The sequence below is a fragment of the Ailuropoda melanoleuca genome, chromosome X, assembly GCF_002007445.2.
Source record: "Ailuropoda melanoleuca isolate Jingjing chromosome X, ASM200744v2, whole genome shotgun sequence".
NCBI classification, from domain to species: Eukaryota; Metazoa; Chordata; class Mammalia; order Carnivora; family Ursidae; genus Ailuropoda; species Ailuropoda melanoleuca.
This window is the reverse complement of record NC_048238.1, coordinates 40,841,427-40,862,238: the sequence shown is the minus strand read 5'-3', so window position 1 is coordinate 40,862,238 and position 20,812 is coordinate 40,841,427. Positions and strand designations below refer to the sequence as shown.

At 42.3% G+C, this 20,812-nt stretch overlaps 1 protein-coding gene across 11 annotated transcripts in view; it reads right to left on the bottom strand.

Moving 5' to 3' along the window:
• The window catches only part of ZNF81 (zinc finger protein 81), a 118,977-nt gene that overhangs the window by 15,829 nt on the left and 82,336 nt on the right, over positions 1 to 20,812 (bottom strand). For 10 of the 11 annotated variants that reach the window (XM_011223128.3, XM_011223124.3, XM_011223126.3 and 7 more), the window contains 2 exons: positions 11,494 to 11,620; positions 3,419 to 3,517 (listed from right to left, as the gene is read on the bottom strand). In XM_011223128.3, the coding sequence (XP_011221430.1) occupies positions 3,419 to 3,517; positions 11,494 to 11,620 (226 nt within the window). The remainder of the gene's footprint in view (positions 1 to 3,418; positions 3,518 to 11,493; positions 11,621 to 20,812) is intronic. The other variant, XM_034649373.1, reaches the window with a different exon arrangement.

Below are 20,812 nucleotides of genomic sequence, written 5' to 3'. Positions count from 1 at the left end.
GAAGGGCCCCTGGGTGGCTCAGTCAGGTAAGCGTCTGCCTTCAGCTCAGGTCATGATCCCAGGGTCCTGGGATTGAGTCCCATGTCGGGCTCCCTGCTCTGCCGGGAGTTTGCTTCTCCCTCTACCTACCACCACTCATTCTCTCAATCTCTCTCGCTCTTGTGCTCTCTCTCAAATAAATTTAAAAAAATCTTTTAAAATAAATAAATGCAGAAAATATGCCATGCTTGTGGATTGGAAGACTCAATATTGTGAAAATATCAATTCTCCTAACATTGATCTATAGAGCAAACTCAACTCCAAACAAAAACCCAGCAGGCTTTTTCAAAAAAAAAAAGTGCAAAATGATTATAAAATTTATATGGAAATGCAAATGACCTAGGAGAGCCAAAGCAATTTTTAAAAAGGCAAAGTTGGAGAACTTATCCTACCTGACTCCAAGACTCATTATAAAAGCTACAGTAATAAAGAAAATATGGGTTTGCCAAAAGAACAGTATATATACTATATTTTCTGTATTTTTTTGAAGTTTTTAATTTTAATTCTGGTATAGTTAACATACAGTGTTATATTAGTTTCAGGTGTACAACAGAGTGATTCCACAATTCTGTACATTACTCAGCGCTCATCATGGTAAGGGTGCTCTTAATCCCCATCTCCTATTTCACCCATCCCCCCACCTCCCCTCTGGCAACCATCAGTTTGTTCTCTATAGTTCAAAGTCTGTTTTTTGTTTTGTTTCTCTCTCTCTTTTTTCCCTTTGTTTATTTGTTTTGTTTCTTAAACTCGATATGTGAGTGAAATCATATGGTATCTGTCTTTCTCTGGCTGACTTATTTCCCTTAGCGTCATACTCTCTAGCTCCATCCATGTTGTTGCCAATGGCAAGGTTTTGTTCTTTTTTATGGCTGAAGAATATGCCACTTTATACATAATCACATCTTCTTTATCTTATTTTCTGTATTGTTGATGCTTGGCCATGTGGTGCCTTCCTCATCCTGGAGACACTGCCTCTCTCAGTGCTAGTTAATTCCTAGGGGTAGCAAATGAGTTCTCTGTAAGCAACCAATCCAGAGCCCACCTCCACCAACTCTCCTCCTTTGTTAAACTCTCATAGGCTGAGCCACTATCCTCCTGGTCTCATCACCTCAGTGCCAGGTACCAGGTACCTAGAGACAGTCCCTATACCCCTGGAGCCCCACTGAGATTACTCAGAACTAGCCAATCCTGAACCTCCCCTGCCTGCTCACTCCGCTTCACCCATTCTTCCCCATGAAAATAACAATAAAGGCTCTTATCCGTGCTTTCCCCTAAAACTTTGGCCTCCTGACTGACCCTAGTGCTTCCTGGTGTGGCCTTGCATGGTATGGCATGTCTCCTCCTCTCGGGAACTGTGAATTACAAACTCTTTTTAATGGCAGTCATCTCTGGATCTGTTGGCCTCACCACGCCTGACTAATATTAAAACCTACATTTTAAAGCAGAAAGGCATATAGATCAATGGAGCAGAATAAAGAATCCAGAAATAGGTTCACTATATAAAGTCAATTGATTTTGATAAACACAACTGGGAAATGCAATAGGGAAAAGAAGTCTCTTCAGCCAATGGTTCTGGCACAAGTGGGTATTGTATTGATAAAAATGAAGATGGGTCCTTACATCGAACATACAAAACAGATTGTAGTTCTAAACTGAGAAAGCTAAAATGCTAAAACTTATGGAACAAAATATGAGAAAATCTTTGTGACTTTGTGTCAGGCAAAGATTTCTTAGATCACAGAAAGCACTAGAAAATTTTAAAAGATGATAAATTAGACTCCATCAAAATCAAAATGTTTACTCTTTGATAGGTACCAGTAAGAAGAGAAAAGTGAAAGCCACAAATTGGAACAAAATGCCGGCAATGTATATATCTGGCATAGGAGTTATATCCAGCAAATATAAACAACTCTGAAAACCCATTAAGAAAGCAAACAACCCAATTAAAAAACGGGAAGACATCTGAATAGACACTTCAAACAAAAATGTACAAATGGCCAATAAGCACACGAAACGATACTTATTACTCATCAGAGGAATGCAACTTAAAATCATAATGAGATACCATTACACATCCACTATAATAGCAAAAATTAAAGAGATTGATGGTAACAGGTGTTGTCAGCAAGGCTGTGGAGCGACAGAAATTCTTGTGTATTGCTGCTGGAAGTATAAAATCACACAGCCACTTTGGAAGATAGTCTGGTAATTTCTTATAAAGGCAAGCATACACTTACACAATTAGATGACCCACCAACACCATTCCTAGGTATTTACACACACAAAGACATGCCAGAATGTTCACTACAGCTGTACTCATAATAACCAAATAACAACCACCTGTCATCAAAAGGTATATGGATAAACAAATTGCCATCTATTCAATCATGGAATAGTCTTCAGCATTTAAAAGGAATAAACTAGCAATATACTCAGTAACATGAATCACAGAATCATGATGCCAAACAAATGAAGCCAAACCCAAAAGGGTATAGACAGGATTCCACTCACATGAAACCCTAATAAAGACAAATCTAATCTATAGTGGCAGAAAGCCTGTCAATGGTTTGCCTGGGGCCGAAGTGGTGGTGCCTACTGACTACAAGGGGCATGGAGGCTCATTTTTGTGAGAAGGAATGTTCCCCATATCACGATTGGGGTGGTGGTTACACCAGTGTGGACTTTCATCAAACAGGGCACTTCAAATGGATACATTTTACTGTATGTAAATTATATCTTAATATAGTTGATTTATTTAAAAGATAAAAATGTTAAGTGATGGTGATCCAAGGTCAGCAGATGGGAGAGAGGCATGGTGGCAGGGGAAGCAGAGAGAAGTGAGGAACCTGAAAAGAGAAGAGGAAGTGAGGCTGGTTCTAGATGAGTTTTTTGGTATTTTAGAGTTGAGAGGAAGAAAATGAGGAGGAAGAAAGCGAAAAGGTCCTCAGAAGAACAGGAGTGGGGCAACCAACCAGTTTTCAAAGAAGGCAAACCCATTAAAACCTGACCGTATATACTGTAAGAATCTCAGGCCCTAGGGGTGGGGCTTAAGGAATGAAGGATAAAAACATGACGGAAGGAGAGAACATCCAAAGAAGCAAGATTTATAGGGAGGAAGCCTGGGATATGATCCGGAGTGTAGGAATTACAGCAATTCTCCCGGAGGAAAGCCAGGCAAAAAAGACAGTCGATTACACTAAGGGAAATAAAGAGAGAGAACAGCTGGTACCTAAGAAGCCAATGTTCTCTCTTCTCAAGCAGTTTCCAAAGTTAAGAGCCTTCAAGAAGGTAGCAATAAATAGCATTTTCAAGGCATAGGCCTCTTAGGAAAAGAAAAGCATTTCTACGTCCCCCATCTGCCTGGATCTCACTCACTCACCTGAACAGCTCTGATGTGGGGTTTTTCTCTCCAAAATCCATGGTTCCTCTCCTTGTTCCAACTTGAAGATGATCTCTGGTTTGGGAACTTCATACCCTGCTAACAGGACATCAGAGAATTGGGTCCAGTTAATTGCTTTCCACTTGATTTTTTTTTTTTTAAGTAACCACATTTCATTGGGAAAAGAATAATCATCACAGAGGAGAATGGACTGAAGGATCTCAGGCCAACCAAGGACACCACCAGCACACACTTCAGATGGCTCAGAGTACTCAGCAGCTAAGAATGGAAATACTCTCATGGAGGCTCTGTGTTCATTTCCTAGGGCTGCTGTAACACAGTACCAAAACCTGGGTGGCTCAGGGGCACCTGGGTGGCACAGCGGTTAAGCGTCTGCCTTCGGCTCAGGGCGTGATCCCGGCGTTCTGGGATCGAGCCCCACATCAGGCTCCTCCATTATGAGCCTGCTTCTTCCTCTCCCACTCCCCCTGCTTGTGTTCCCTCTCTCGCTGGCNAAAAAAAAAAAAAAAATTTTTAAAAAAAAAAAAAAAAAAAAAAAACCTGGGTGGCTCAAAACAGTGGGAAGTATTGTCTCGGGCTTCTGGAGCCTCAAGTCTGAAATCAAAGTGTTAGCAGGGCCATGCTCTCTCTGGCAGATATAAGGGAGAATCCTTTCTTGAGTCTTCTATCTTGTTTGCCGGCAATCTTCGGTGTCTCTTTAGCTTGTAAATGCATCACTCCAGTCAAATGGCCATCTTCTCCCTGAGTGTCTTCACATCGTCTTCCCTCTATATGTATCTATTTTTTTTCCTTTTTTTAAATAAAGATTTTATTTATTTATTTGAGAAACAGCACAAGCTGGGGAGAGAGGCAGAAGGAGAGGGAAGAGGAGACTCCCTGCTGAGCAGAGAGCCCAACACAGGGCTCAATCCCAGGACCCTGGGATCATGACCTGAGCCAAAGGCGTTCGCTTAACCAACTAAGCCACCCAGGCATCCCCATAATGTGTCTATTTCTATGCCCAAATTTCCCTTTTTTTTATAAGGACCCCAGTCATATTAGATTAGGGCCCACTCCAATGAACTCATTTTAACTTGATTACCTCTGTAAAGACACTATGTCCAAATAAGGTCACATTCTGGGGTACTGGGGGTTCAGATTTTCACATATTTTTTTTCAGGGGAACACACAATTCAACCCATTAAACATCTACCCTCTGGCACCCCTGCCACCAAATTCATGTCCTTCCTATGTGCTAAATTAACTATCCGCATCCCAATATCCCCAAGTCGTAATAATTCCAGCATCAAGTCTTAAATTCAAAATCTATCTGAACATCAACTCTAAGTCTCAAATCTTATCACCTAAATCACCCAAATTGGTTATGGGTGTGACGTGAGTATGAGTCATCTCAGGGCAGCTTCTCTCCACACAAACCTGTGAAAGCAGACAAGTCACCTACTTCCAAAATGCAATGGTAGGACAGGCAAAGGATAGACACTTCCATTTCAAAAGGGAGAGAGTGGAATGAAAAAAGGTATCACAGATCCCAAGAAAGTCCAAAACCTAGCAAGACAAAGCCCATTAGATTTTAAGGCTTGGGAGTAATTCTTATCGGCTCAACGTTCTGTTCTCCAAGCCTACCCGGGTGGTGGACCCACCCTGCTGGCCTGGGGCCAGGCGTGGCACAATTCACTACTACCTCTACTGGTCCGCTAGCAAAATATTTGCTTCCTGTTTGTGTGCCCCTTTCACTCTGCTGTTCTCTGTCTTAGTTCTGAAGGGAAGAATGCTTCTGCCAGGAGACACAGTAGTGATTCCACTGAACTGGAAGTTAAGTCTGTTACATGGACACTTTGGGCTCCTTGTGTCTCTGAATCAAAAGGCAAAGAAGGGAGTTACTGTGCTGGCTGGGGTGACTCATCCTGACTACTCAGGGGAAACTGGACTGCTACCCCACAATGGAAATAAGGAAGAGTGTCTGGAATACATGTAATCCCTTAGGGCATTTCTTAGTACTACCATGCCCTGTCATGAAAGTCAACAGGAACTACAACAATCCAATTCAGGCAGGACGACGAATGGCCCAGATCCTTTAAGAATGAAGTTCTGGGGGGCACCTGGGTGGCTCAGTCAGTTAAGTGCCTGTCTTTGGCTCAGGTCATGATCTCAGGGTCCTGGGATAGAATCCCGAGTTGGATACCCTAGTCAGTGGGGAGCCTGCTTCTCCCTCTCCCTCTGCCTGTCCTACCCTCTTGCATGCGCGCTCTCTCTCAAATAAATAAATAAAATCTTAAAAAAAAAAAGAATGAAGTTTTGGGTCACCCCACCAGGTAAAGAACCACAGTCTGTTGAGGGGTTGGCTGTGGGCAAAGAAAACAAGGAATGATTAGTGAAAGAAGAAGTTCTATCTTAAGACTGCAACACAGACACTGTCTCAGTGTGCAGTCTACTGGCCTGCACTGCAGATTTCGGATTACAACATGACCTCACTCGAATTTCCAGCCTGCAGGCCTGCCCTATAAATTTCAGACTTGTCGGTCCCTGCAATCAGGCGAGCCAGTTCCTTAAAATAAATCTCTTCCCCGGACTCTGTGTACATGTATTCATTCTCTCTGTCTTTCTCTGTATAGGTAGGTATGTAGGTATTTATAGTGTGTGTGTGTGTGCTCTGTATGTATGTGTGTGTATATATATAAACACACACCCATATCTTATTGATTCCATTTCTCTGGAGAAGCATAATACAGATTTTGAGAGTGGTGCTAGAAGAACAGAATACTAAGAATGACTTTTCTGAACGGGTTATAGGGGTTTCTAGAATTGGTTCCCTACTCTGATTAGATGTGAAGGCACCAACGACTCTATTTCCAGTAGGAAAGAGCACACAGTCCATGGGGTGATGTGGCAAAAGAGCTACATGAAATATCACCACTGGATACTCCTCATCAAATGCTTGTGAGAGGCAATGGTTCTGGGTGACCTTGTATTTGACACCTTAGAAATTTTTGTGAAACTTACAAGTATAAGATTGCCAGTTGGCTCCTAATTGTGCTGGACAAAGTGGGAGGGAAAAGGATGAACTCAGGGATTTGATTTTCCAGCTCAAACGCTGCATAAATGACCCGAAAATTGCTATGTCTGTCCTGAAAGAAACCCCTAACTTCTTTTTTTTTTTAAAGATTTTATTTATTTATTCGACAGAGATAGAGACAGCCAGCGAGAGAGGGAACACAAGCAGGGGGAGTGGGAGAGGAAGAAGCAGGCTCATAGCAGAGGAGCCTGATGTGGGGCTCGATCCCATAACGCAGGGATCACACCCTGAGCTGAAGGCAGACGCTTAACTGCTGTGCCACCCAGGCGCCCCAAGAAACCCCTAACTTCTGTAGCTCCAGAGCTGATATTGCTGAAAACCAAACCCAGAGTCTCATCCTGGGAGTGGCTACGTTACAACACAGATAGAATTCCCAACCTTACAGGGTGTCTGCTGTTAAGGTAAGGGGACTGACTGAAAAGGAATGGAATCCAGAAAATTGGAATGGGCATATATGAGGACACTGAACTTCTAAGTTCTGATGAGTCTTCTTTCCGAACAGAAGCAGCCTTCTAGCCCTGTCTGCGAAGACTAACCCTACTTTGCCTGAGAACCCTGCAATGGTCTCCCCTGAGGTACTTGCCTTGCAAGATACTGCTGATTTCTCTCACGACCTACCCCCACCACCCTTATTTGCTTCTCGACCTAGAACTAGACTCAAGTCTCATCAGGGCCCAAAGGGGGAGGTATAGTGTAATCCAGGAGGAGGTGCAAGAGATCTGTATTATTTGTCCAATTTATACAGACAGAAAGCTGGGAAATCTGGGTGCAAATGGATATTTAAGAATATGGGATAATGGAAAGGACATAAAGTTGGATCGATCAGGCCAAATGTGTTGATGCGTGCACACTAAGCAGATTTTGAATTTAATGTTGCTGCTTAAGGGGTTAGAAAGGGCTCGAACATTTTGTTTGGTTGGCTGAAACATGGATGAAAATGTGGCTTGTACCAAATGCAATTGAAATGGAGAGTGCTTTGGAAGATCTCTCTATACTACAGAGAAAGGCATCCAAGGTCTTCGGGAGATTGGCATGTGCGAGTGGATTTATCATGTAAGACATGCTCTCCCACACTGGCAGGGTCCAGAGGACACGCCTGTCACCATGACTGGGAAGTTCGGGGTTTCTTTCAGGAAAGACATAGCAATTTGTGAGGGGGGGCAGTATTCTTGAAGAGCTCTGTGATTGCTCTTCTCTGTAGGACTCAAATTGGGAAACCCCAATGCCATGGGAGTAGTTGGGTCCTCGGGTGACAGGGCCAAATGGAGGCACTGAATTGCTAAACGCAAGGTGTACGTGGTTACTATAATGTACAGCAGGGTCAAAGCAGTGATCAGAAGAGTCTGACCCGCAGAGACCCATGGTGTTGGCCAGTTGATTATGGTGCCCCTAGAAAAGAAAGAGATGAGCTGTCTATTAAATTTTTACTTGATCTGCATTAAGAGAAGAGTTCTAGGTCAAGTGAACAGAAGTCTAACGTGAAACATAAAAAGTCTCAGCTCTTCAATCAATTTCAGACTTGAGCCAGTTTACAGACCCAGAATCCTTTGAACGAAGGAGAGCCCGGGTTCCCTGAGAGAGGACCCCACTACACCGTCAAAATGTATACCGCTAATCTTTCTCTTCCCTACAGGGATTTATAGCCCTTTATCAGGGTGACTGTGCAGGGAGGGAAAGGACATAATGAGGCCTTTCTGAGATTACTGGAGATCAGTTCTGAACTGACACGAATTCCAGGAGACCCAAGATGTCACCATGGCCCACCAGATAGCACAGGGGCTTATGAGACTGAAGTAATCAACTGAGTTTCAGCTAGCTCCATCTCACAGGGGGCCCAGCAGGCCCCCCAATCCATCCTGTAGTTATTTCCTGAGTTCAGAAATGCCAATTTAGAATATAGATACTCAGCAACTGGCAGAATACCCATCCTGGTTCCCTGACCCGTGTAGTGAGGACTATTATGGTGAGAAGGGCCAAGTGGAAGCTACTAGAATTGCCTCTACTAGAAAAATAGTAAACCAAGAGAAATACTGCATTCTATAGGAACTGCAGAGATCAATGCCACCATCAAGAACCTGAAGGATGCAGGGGTAGCGAGTCCCACCACATCCCCATTCGACTCACCTCTTTGGCCCGTGCAGAGGACAAACAGATCTTGGAGAACGTAGCTCATCATGAGCTTAACCAGGTGCTAACTTCAACAGCAGCTGCTGTACCAGATGTGGGCTCATTGCTTAAACAAACTAACACATCCCTTGGTACCTGGTGAATAGCTATTGATCTGGCAAATGTGTGGGTTTGTCTTTTGTTTTTGGGGTTTTTTTGTTGTTGTTGTTGTGTATTTTTGTTTTTGTTTTTGCAATACCTGTTATTAAAGACTACTAGAAGCAGTTTGCTTTCAGCTGGCAAGGCCAACTATATAGATAGATAGATAGATAGATAGATAGATAGATAGATAGATAGATACCTTCACTGTCCTACCTCAGAAGTATATCAGCCCTCCAGTCCTACATCATAATTTAGTCTGTAGGTATCCTGACTGACTTTCCCTTCCACAAGGTATCATGTTGGTCCATTACACTGATGACATTATGCTGAATGGACCTGATGAATGAGAAGTAGTAACCACTCTTGACTTACTGGTAAGATATTTGCATGGCAGAGGGTAGGAAATAAATCTGACCACAATTTAGGGGCCACCCACCTTGGGGAAATTTCTAAGGGCAGAGCAATATGGATCCACCGGACCCCCAGAAATTTCTAAGTGAAGAATAAGTTTTTGCCTCTGGCTCTTCCTACAAGTAAAAAGAGGGACAATGGCTACTGGGCCTCTACGGACTTCAGAGGCAATATGTTCCTCAAACGGGCGTGTAACTCTGCCCCATTTACCATGTGATCCAAAAAACTGTTTGAGCAGAGCCCGGAACAAAAGAAGGCTCTGCAACAGGTCCAGAGTGCCATATGAGCTTCTCTGCTACTGGGGCTGTATGATCTGGTAGATCCAGTGGTGCTTCAAGTGTCGGTGGCAGACGGGGACGGCGCCTTTGGCAGGCCCCTATAAAGGTGAATCACAGAGCAAATCTTGGGATTTTGACACAAAGCCCTACCTTCCTCTGAGGATAACTGCTCTCCTGTTGAGAAACGGCTTTCGGCTCGCTACTAGGTCTCAGTTTACTTGCTTGCTGAATTTAAGTGTATTTGTCAGTGGGAGAAAGGAAACGTAACAGGGACTCCTTTGGTAATGGTCCGTGACCATGGATGAGCCCACACAGTGGTAGGACATGAGAAATATGGCAAATGGTAAAGACCCACTCAGAGGGGGGCCTGAGTCCTTCTGTTCAAGTCCCCACCTGCGGATGGTGTGAGGTCAGTAGCAGCCCCTGGAGCACTGAGCCTGAGTCCTCTCAGAGTTTTGCTGCTCAGGCATGCAGCCCAAGGTGGGTGGCAAGCTCCTTCTAAGGCTAAATGATGGCACAAACTCAATCGTCAACAAGTACTGGAAAGAAATGTTGAAAAGCACTTTGAAGAGCGAATTCAAGAGAGCACGAAGTTGTTATGAGGTGTGACCTCAGATGAGATGTGGCAACTCCACACCCTTGACCCTGGGTGGTGGCTCTGCCCCTTCAGGCCTGGAACCACGTAAGGTGGCTTGCCCTCTGGAATTGAGGAGGTGATGGTCTGTCACATCCCATTTTGCCAGCCTGGACCCTCAGAACGATCCTTAGAGTCATTCATCCCTCTTCCAGAAGGCTAACGCATGTGCACAGCTGAACAGTTTTACCAGCCCATCTCCTACCTGTGGAATCCCAGATACCCTACCACCTTCCCTCATTGTTTCCTGTCTCTGTCTTCTTCAGTCGAGGCTGGAAATGTTTCTACTGACATGGTTGATGGGATCCACAAGCCATTCATCTGATCTCTTTAGCAACTGGTTGTGCACACCTTTGGTGTTCTTTCCAGAGTCCATCTCATGTTTCGCAGTATGGATAGGCTGAACATTTTCCAAATCTTCAAGTTCTGCTTATTCTCTTACTAACGATTCCTCTCCAATGTCTCTCTTTCCTCCACCATTTTATGATAAGCAGCAAGGAAAAGCACAGGCCATGCCTCTAACACTTTTGCTTAGAAATTTCCACAGCTAACTATCCAAGTTTATCACTTATGATTTCTGCTTTTGACCCAACAGAACACAATTTAGTCAAGTTCCCTGCCACTTTTTAACACGGATCTCCTTTCCCTCCAGTTTCCAGTAACACCCTCCTCACTCCATCGGACACCTCACCCAAAGCCCCTTTAACATCCATATTTCTACCAGGGATCTCTTCAAGGCAATGGAGGCTTTTCCTATCAAGCACCTAAAACCTTTCCAGCCTCTACCCATTGTCCAGCTCCAAAGCCACGTCCATGTCTTTTCCCGTATTTGTTACGGCAGCATCCCACTTCCCAAGTACAAAAATCTGTATTAGTTTCCTAAGGCTGTTATAACAAAGTGTCAGAAGCTGGGCAGCTCAAAATATCAGACGTTCACTGCGTCACTGTTCTGGAAACCAGAAGTCCAAAATCAAGGTGTCAGGAGGGCCATGCTCTTTTTGAAGGAGAACCTTCGAAACAGGAAGGAACTCTTCCATGCTTCTCTCTGAGCTCCTGGTGGCCTCGGGCATGTCTCGCTTTACCGAGGCGTCACTCCAGTGACCTGGCCATCTTCTTTTCCTACGTGTCTTCACACTGTCTTTCCTCTGCGTGTGTCCATCTATGTGTCTAGATTTCCCTTATTTTAAGTCCACTGGTCATACTGGATTAGGACCCACACTAAAGATCCTGTTTAAGCTTGGTTACTTGGGTAAAGACCCTAATTCCAAAAAAGATCATATCCCGAGGCGCTTAGTCCTAATCAAGGTTAGGACTTAAACATAGCTTACTTGGAGGATACGATTTTACCCATAACACGCTCCTCGGAGTGTCTTCGAAGGGCTGTGCTTACCCACTGACAGCAGGTGACTGTAGTTCTCCAGCGTCACATCCTGGTACAGGCGCCTCTGAGCAGGGTCCAGTTGCTGCCACTCCTCCCTGCTGAAGTCCACAGTCACATCCTCGAATGACACGGAGACCTGTAACAACACACTCCTGTTCAAGGCGACATGGTCAGCAGCGGGGGATAGGGAGAGGATCAGTAAGAAATTATTTTTAATGATTTTTCTCTCCAGAATATGCTATACAATATGTCTATTAAATACCTAGTTATATATAATGATGTGTAGCATATAAATATCTAATCGTAAATTTTTGCCATTCATTGTGTACAGCATTTAGTCATTTTTTTTAAGATTTTATTTATTTATTCATGAGAGACAGAGAGAGAGAGAGGCAGAGGCAGAGGGAGAAGCAGGCTCCCCCAAGGAGCAGGGAGCCCGATGAGGGACTTGATCCCAGGACCCTGGGATCATGATCTGAGCCGAAGGCAGACGCTTCACCGACTGCGCCACCCAGGCCCCCCAGTCTTTCATTTTTAAAAATAATAATTTTGTACAGGATTTGACCTTGATGCTATTTTGTTGTTCGTTTTAATGGGAAGTCTGTGTTCTATAACTTTTATTTGTTTTTATTTTACAGCCATTTATTGTGCTCCAGTGAAAGAGAAAAAGAAAGTGCTCGCATTACGAATGCCACTGTCACATCCACATATGCCAGTCGCTGCAAACCAAACCACATGTGTCCGTCCACTGGGTCTCCGGGCATGCAGTTTGCTTCCACTGCAGGAATGGGGAGGGGGCAGGCCAAACCTGGGCTCTGGGGGTTTTGCTTGGGGGGGGACTTCTTGTCCTGGGGGGACCCACCTGTAAAGGAGTCAGGGGACAGCTAGGGGTAGCTTTGCTCAGTGCATCATTTAGGTGCTGTTGGGAACACCCGGCTCAATGTTGGATCCCGCAGCGCTTTGAGGAGGGCCCCCTCCCCCACCACAGGCTCCCCAGTCTGAACCCCCAGTGTTAACCCTGTAGGCAGGTGCCAGGGGGCTGGAGGAAGCCATGCAGGGGGAGGGGATGGTGGAGCCGGCTCAGCCCTGCCGAGAGCAGCAGCCAGCCTCCCTGGAGCGAAGGCAGGGTGGGGGGGGTCCAGGGCCCCGGGCTGAGTTGTAGTAGTTGTGTGGGCGGTGGTTGTGGGTAGGCTCGCCCGGCTGAGTATTGAGGCATCAGGTAGTACTTGGGGTCACAGACCTGGCACTGTCACGCTCTGCCATGAGGCCTCCTTGTTGCTGCCCATCTGCAGACTGGCGTTGAGCACGTCACAGTGCTCCATGCCCAGCCCTGGCTTGACGATCTGTTGCTTGGTCCCAGGTGCAGTCAGGCTGGCCTGGCTGGCTCCCTTGTTGGTAACTACCTGCAGGCTGATGGTGGCCTAGACCAGGCGCTGGTCCTTACCCAGCTTGGGGTCATAGAGGTGGCGCCGGGGGCCATAGGCCGTCATGCCCTGCTGGCTAGCAAACCTGTTGGCGCCCATCTGTAGCCTGATGATGTTCTGCCCTTCTCTTAGCTTCTCTGGCTCAAATTTCTGTTCCTGCTTCTCTGCATACTTCACCCCTACACTCACTTTATTCCCTTTCATCTTAGCCACGGCTGGGGGTGTGCACTGCACCTGGGTGCGGTCGGTATTCTCAAACAGGTCATGGGCCTCAAAAATGTCATGGGCCCTCACCCTATATTTGGTGATGGCCTTGATGCAGTTGCCAATGTTTTCCAGCAGGTGCCAATTTTGGGTCGACTTACCGACCTTTTTCATGGAGCCTGGCTGGAACTTACTGATGAACTTGCAAAGAATGATGCCATCTTAGAGGCCGTCCATGAAATTGTTGCCGATGCTGTGCCCTATCACCCCCTCGATCCATTCTCGAAGCTCCCACTCCTGCTTGTGATAGTACTTTTGGGCCAGTTTGTTCTCGACCTCAACAGACAACCCATAGGTGGGGCCCTGGTTGAAGTGAGCAAAGGACATGCTGGCTGGTGGTAGGCAGCAGTGGCAGTGGCACTGAGGACCAAGGGAGCAGCTACGGCTCCGTCTGCCTGTGTTCTATAATAGAAGAAGGAAGCATGCATACTTTTTTTTTTTTAACTTTACATAGCTCCCTCTACTGTTGTTTAATTAATTCTTCACAAATATGGCCATTTTCTCTTCATGCCTTTTTACTGCTCATTTCTAATTTAATTCTGTAGTGGTCAGAAAATATATTCTGTATGATTTCAACATATGGTCTATCTAGGAGAATGTTTCATGTGTCCCTGGAAAAGAATATATATTCAGCCGCTGACAGCTGTAGTATGCTATAATATATAAATCAAGTTGGCTGAGTGTTGCTGAAATTTTCTATCACCATACTCACTTGTCTTCTACTTGTTCAACCAGTTATTTGTCAACTTTCTGGTAAAAACTGGCAAGGAAATGTTCAAGTTTATATGGCTATGCAAAGGACCTAAAATAGCCAAAGCAAGGAACAGTGTTGAGGATTTATATGTAACGATAAGTCTTACCATAAAGCTATGATACTTCGGACAGTATGGTATTGATGTAGGTACAGACAGATATATCAATGGAGAAGAATAGAGAATCCGGAAACAGAACCACACACATATGGACAACTGTTTATTTGACAAAGGTACCAAAGTAATTCAATAGGAAAAGGAAAGTCTTTTCAAAAAATTGTGCTAGAACAATGGGTATGTTTTGGAGGAAAAAACAAACCTTGACCCATACCTTACACCACATAAAAATTAACAATAATTAAGTTCCGGTATGACTGAATTAATTTTATCAGACCAACTTTCACATAGATAACTATACTCTGAACAAAATATTTTGAAAAACCTATCTGGAGACACTGAAGAGTAACAAAAATCAGGTATTTACTGGAAGAGAACTGACAATTAGAAGAAGGGATGGCACTGGATGTGTTTACCAAGTTTACAGCCTTTAGCTTGTAAATAGACCTTGTCACTGCCATGCAGGGTAACTACAATTCCACTAGAAAAACTTCAGTCTTACTGACTTGAAGAAGCAAAGGAGAGTTTTGCAGTCATGACCACCAGAAAGTCCAGGAAGATTTCAGATCAAAAAAGGTGCCTAAGGTCTGTGTGTTAATTCTTCCTAATCTCTGGTTGAGTAAATTAACTAAAATTCGAGTTACCACACACCACAGAGGAGACAGTTGCCAATTTGAGTCCAGCCAAATTAAGTGGTTGCTAAACCAAATGAAACAAAAAAAATCAGCAATCTTCAGGGGAAATAAACAGAATTCAAAAGGTCTACGATATGATTCACAACAACCAAGATAACAGGTGAAAATAATCAACATAGAAAGAAACAGAAAGGTACCGAGAGAAATAAAAGAGGTTCAACAGGATATGTGATCAGAGACTGACCCTGAACTGATTCAAATGCTGGAATTAGCAGTAAAGGTTTTTAAACCAGCTGTCTATAAGCATGCTCAAGAACATAAAGGAAAATACATTCGCAGTGAAAGAATAATACGATAGTTCAACTGAGAAGAACTATAAAAATAACCACCTAGATTACTATGAACAATTTTATGTGAACAAACTGGACAACCTAGAAGAAATAGATAAACTTCTAGAAACACACAACCTACCAAGACTGAATCATGAAAAAATAGAAAATCTAAACAGACTGAATACTAATAAGGAGACTGTATCAGTAATCAAAAACCTCTCAACAAAGAAAAAGTCCAGAATCAAACAGCTTCACTAGGAATTCCACCAAACATTCAAAGAAGAATACCAATCCTTCTCAAACTCTTCCAAAAAACAGGAGAGAAGGGAACACTTTGAAATTCATCTAACGAGGTCAAAATTACCCTGATACCAAAACCAGACACCATAAGACAAGAAAATTACAGCTCAATATCCCTGATGAATACAGATGCAAAAATCCTCAACAAAATATTACCAAAATGAATTCCACAATCCATTAAAATAATCATACAAAATGATCAAATGGGATTTATTCCAGTGATATAAGGATGGTTCAACAACTGCAAATCAATGTGACACATCACACATTAACAAAATAAAGGATAAAAATCATATGATCATCTCAACAGATGCAGAAAAAGAATTTAACAAAGTTCAACATCCATTTATGACAAAAACTCTCAATAAAGCTGGCATAGAGAGAAGGTATCTCAACACATTAAGAATCATATATGACAAGCACACAGCTAACGTCATAATTAACAGTGAAAAGCTGAAAGCTTTTCTAAGATCAGAAACAAGACAAAGATGCCCACTCTTGCCACTTTTATTCAAGGGTATTGGAAGTCCTAGCCAGAGCAATTAGGCAAGAAAAAGAAATAAAAGGCATCCAAATTGAAAAGGAAGATGGCAAACTGTCACTATTTGCAGATGACATCATATTATACATAGAAAACCCTAAAAACTCCACCAAAAAAATCTGTTAGAACTAAAAAATGAATTCAATAAAGTCGCAGGACACAAAAATCAATATACAAAAATCTGTTGTGTTTCTATACACTAATAAATTATCAGAAAAAGAAATTAAGAAAACAATCCCATTTATAACCACATTAAGAAAAATACCTCTGTTTAAAAAAAAAGAAAAAGAAAAAAAAAGAAAAATACCTAGGAATAAATTACCCAAGGAGGTAAAAGAACTATACATTGAAAATTATAACACACTAATGAAAGAAACTAAATAAGACAAGCAAATAGAAAGATATTCTGTGCTCATGGATGGGAAGAATTCATATTGTTAAAACACTACCAAATTACCAATATTACCATATTACCAAAAACAATCTACAGATTCACTGCAATCCCTGTCAAAATTCCAAAGGCATTTTGCAGAGAAATAGAACAAACCTGAAATATTTATGGAACCACAAAAGACCCTAAATAGCCAAAGCAATCTTCAGAAAGAACAAAGCTGGAAGTATCACAACCCAGATTTCAAACTGTATTACAAGGCTATAACAATCAAAACAGTTCATTATTAGCATAAGAACAGACACTTTAAATCAACGGAATAGAAGAGACAGCCCAGAAAGTAGCCCACCCATACATGGTCAATTAAATCACAACAAAAGGGACAAAAATATATAATGGAGAAAGAACAATCTCTTCAACAAATAGTGTTAGGAAAACTGGACAACTACATGTAAAACAATGAAATTGGACCACCTTCTTACACCAAACACAAAAATAAATTCAAAATGGATTAGGGGCGCCTGGGTGGCTCAGTTGTTAAGCGTCTGCCTTCGGCTCAGGGCGTGATCCCAGAGTCCTGGGATTGAGCCCTGCATCGGGTTCCTCCGCTGGGAGTCTCCTTCTTCCTCTCCCACTCCCCCTGCTTGTGTTCCCTCTCTCGCTGGCTGTCTCTCCCTCTGTGTCAAATAAATAAATAAAATCTTTTTAAAAAACCAAAAAACCAAAATGGATTAAAGACTTAAATGTGAGATCTGAAACCTTAAAACTCCTAGAAGGAAACATAGGCAATAATCGCTTTAACGTCAGTCTAAGCAACATTTTTTGTAAATATGTCTCCTCAGGCAAGGGAAACATAAGCAAACATAAACTATTGGCACTACACCAAAATAAAAAGCTTATGCACAGCAAAGGAAAACATCAACAAAACAAAAAGGCAGCCTAGTGAAAGGGAGAAGATATTTGCAGACGATATATCTAATAAGGTGTTAATATCCAGAATACATAAAGAACTTACAAAACTCAATTCCAAAATAAACCCCCACCAAATAATCTGATTTAACAATAGGCAGAAGACCAGAATAGAAATTTTTCCAAAAAAGACATACATGAAAAGATGCTCAACACCACTGATCATCACGGAAATGCAAATCAAAACCACAGTGAGTTATCACCTTACACCTGTCAGAATGGCTAGAATCAAAAAGAAATAACAAGTGGTGAGGATGTGGAGAAATGGGAACCCTTGTGTACTGTTGGTGGGAAGGGAAATTGGTGCAGACACTGTGGAAAATAATGTGGCGGTTCCTCAAAAAGTTAAAAATACAATACCATATGATCCAGCAATTCCACTACTGGGTATTTACCCAAAGAAAATGAAATCACTAATTCAAAAAGATACATCACCCCTTTGTTAACTGCAGCATTACTTACAATAGCCAAGATATGGAGGCAACTCAAGTGTCCATCAATAGATGAATGGATAAAGAAGATGGGGTATATAAAACAAAATATTACTCAGCCATAAGAAAGAATGAGATCTTGCCATTTGTGACAACACGGATGGACCTAGAGGGTATTATGCTAAGTAAATTAAGTCAGACAGAGAAGACAAACACCATATGATTTCACTTATATGTGGACTCTAAAAAACAAGACAAATGAACAAACAAAAAAACAGACTCTTAAATACAGAGAGCAAACTGGTAGGTGCCAGAGGAGAGGGGTGAAATAGATAAAGGGGATTAAGAGGTACAAACTTACAGTTATAAAATAAGTAAGTCATGAGATGAAAAGTACAGCAAATACAGTCAATGATACTGTAATAACGTATGGAGACTACACTTATTGTACTGAGCACTGACTAATATATAGAATTGCTTAATCAAGATACTGTACGCCTGAGGGGTGCCTGAGTGGCACAGCGGTTAAGCGTCTGCCTTCGGCTCAGGGTGTGATCCCGGCGTTATGGGATCGAGCCCCACATCAGGCTCTTCAGCTATGAGCCTGCTTCTTCCTCTCCCACTCCCCCTGCTTGTGTTCCCTCTCTCTCTGGCTGTCTCTATCTCTGTCGAATAAATAAATAAAATCTTAAAAAAAAAAAGATACGGTACACCTGAAACTAACATGACATTTTATGTTAGTTATATTTCAATTAAAAAAGGAAAAAGACCCTAAAATTAAAAGTGCCCTAAAGAAAACATAAAAGAATATCTTTGCAACACTGGTTCAAGCAAGGATTTCTTGTAGTACAAAAAACAATAAACGTGAAAGAAGATTTTGATAAATGGGACCTCACCAAAATTAAAACTCCTGCTCATCAAAAGATGCCATGAAGAAAATGAAAAACCAAGACACAGCCTGGGAGAAAATATTTGTGATACATACACAAAACACCCATAGTAAGAACACAGAAAGAACTCCTACAAAGTAAGAACAAAAAGACACATAACCCAACTTTTTTTAAACGGGCAAAATCCTTGAACAGACACCAAAAAAGATCTACAAATGGCCAATAAAGCATATGAACAGATGTTCAACAGCTTTATCCCTGGTAACTGAACACTAGAAACATTCAAAATGTTCATCGGCAGGTGACTGCATATGCAAATTGTGCTATATTCATACACTGGAATGCTCAGCAATAAAAAGGAAAGAGCTGGTGACAGACACAACATGTATGAGTCTCCAAAATATTTTGTTCGTTTAGAAATAGAAGCCAAACACAGACCAAATGATTCCATTTCTATGATAATCCAGAACAAGCAGAGCTAATCTATGGGGATTAAAAATCTTAAAAAATAGTCGCCTCAGGGGTAGGATACTGACTGGTCAAGGGGATGATGGACCTGTTCTGGATTTTAGTTCGACTGGTGGTTACATAAATATATTTGTCAAAACTCATCAAACTATACATAATTCAATGTCTTTCAAATATAGCTCAGTTTCAAAAAACAAAGAAAACAAAAGCGCATGTAAGAAATATACTTAGTGTACACTGTAGGCCCCAAAGAGAAAGGAGTTCTACTGGGGGTGTAGGGTTAGGGTCCTTAGAGTGGTACAGTTTAAAAAAATGTTGGGGGGGTAGTAAGTATGATGGAGATAAATGGGGGAAAATATTTTCTAGAAAAGACAAAGAGAAAGGTATGGAGAAAGGAAAATATATGGTAATTAAGGAAGAACGAATAGCTCTGTAAAAGAGAGAAGACTATAAAATATGTCAGGCAGGTGATTGTAAGAAAAAAATCCAAGGAAGTATGCTAGAGTCTGATCATGAAAACAGTGTAAATTCTTTTCATAATACAGTTGTACCTTGTTTTATTGGGCTTCACTTTATTGCATGTTGCTGATATCACATTTTTTACAAATTGAAGGTTTGTTGCAACCCTGCATTGAGCAAATCTATTAGCACCATTTGTCCAATAGCATTTGCTCATTTCGTGTCTCTGTGTCACATTTTGGTAATTCTCGCAGTATTTCAAACTTTTTAATTATTATTTTCTTTGTTACGGTGATCTGAGATCAGTGATCTTGGATGTCACTATTGTAATTGTTTTGGAGTACCATGAACTGCGTCCATATAAGACAGTCTCCTTGGGCCTCCCTATTCCCTGAGACACAACAATATCGGAATCAGACCCATTAACAGCCCTACAGTGGCCTCCAAGTGTTCAAGTGAAAGGAAAAGTCACATGTCTCTCACTTTAGACGAAAAGCTAGAAATGATCAAGCTTAGTGAAGAAGGCCTATCAAAAATGGAGATAAACCAAAAGTTAGGCCTCTTGCCCCAGTTAGCCAAGTTGTGAAATGCAAAGAAAAGTTCTTGAAGGATATTAAAAGTGCTTCTTCAGTGAACACATGACTGTTAAGAAAGTGAGACTACCTTCCGGCTGATATGGAGGAAGTTTGAGTGGTCTGGGAAAGAAGACCAAATAAGCAAACACATTCCCTTAAGCCAAAGCCTAATCCAGCACAAGGCCCAAACTCTCTTCAATGCTGTGAAAGCTGACAGAGGTGAGGAAGCTGCGGAAGAAAAGTCTGAAGCTAGCAGAGGTTGGTTCACGAGGTGTAAGAAGCTGTCTCCTTAACATCAAAGCGCCAGGTGGAGCAGCCAAGTGCTGACGGAGAAGCTGTAGCAAGGGATCCCGACGATCCGGCTAAGATCGTTCATGAAGACGGCTGCATTAAAAAACATATTTTAATGTAGACGAAACAGCCTTCTGTTGAAAGGAGATGCCAGTTGGGACTTCCAGAGCCAGAGGGAAGTCAATGCCTGGTTTCAAAGCTTCAGCGGCCAGGCTGACTCTCTTGTTAGGGGCTAGTGCAGCTGATAACTTTAGGTTGAAGCCAGCGCTCATTTACCATTCTGAGAATCCTAGGGCTCTTAAGAATGATGCTAAACCGACTATAACTCTATAAATGGAACAAAAGAGCCCGGATGACAGCGTATCTGTTTACAACATTACTGGACATTTTAAGCCCACTGTTGAGACCCGCTGTTTAGAGACAAAGATTCCTTTCAAAATATGACTGCTCATTGACAACGCTCCTGGTCAGCCAAGAGCTCTGATGGAG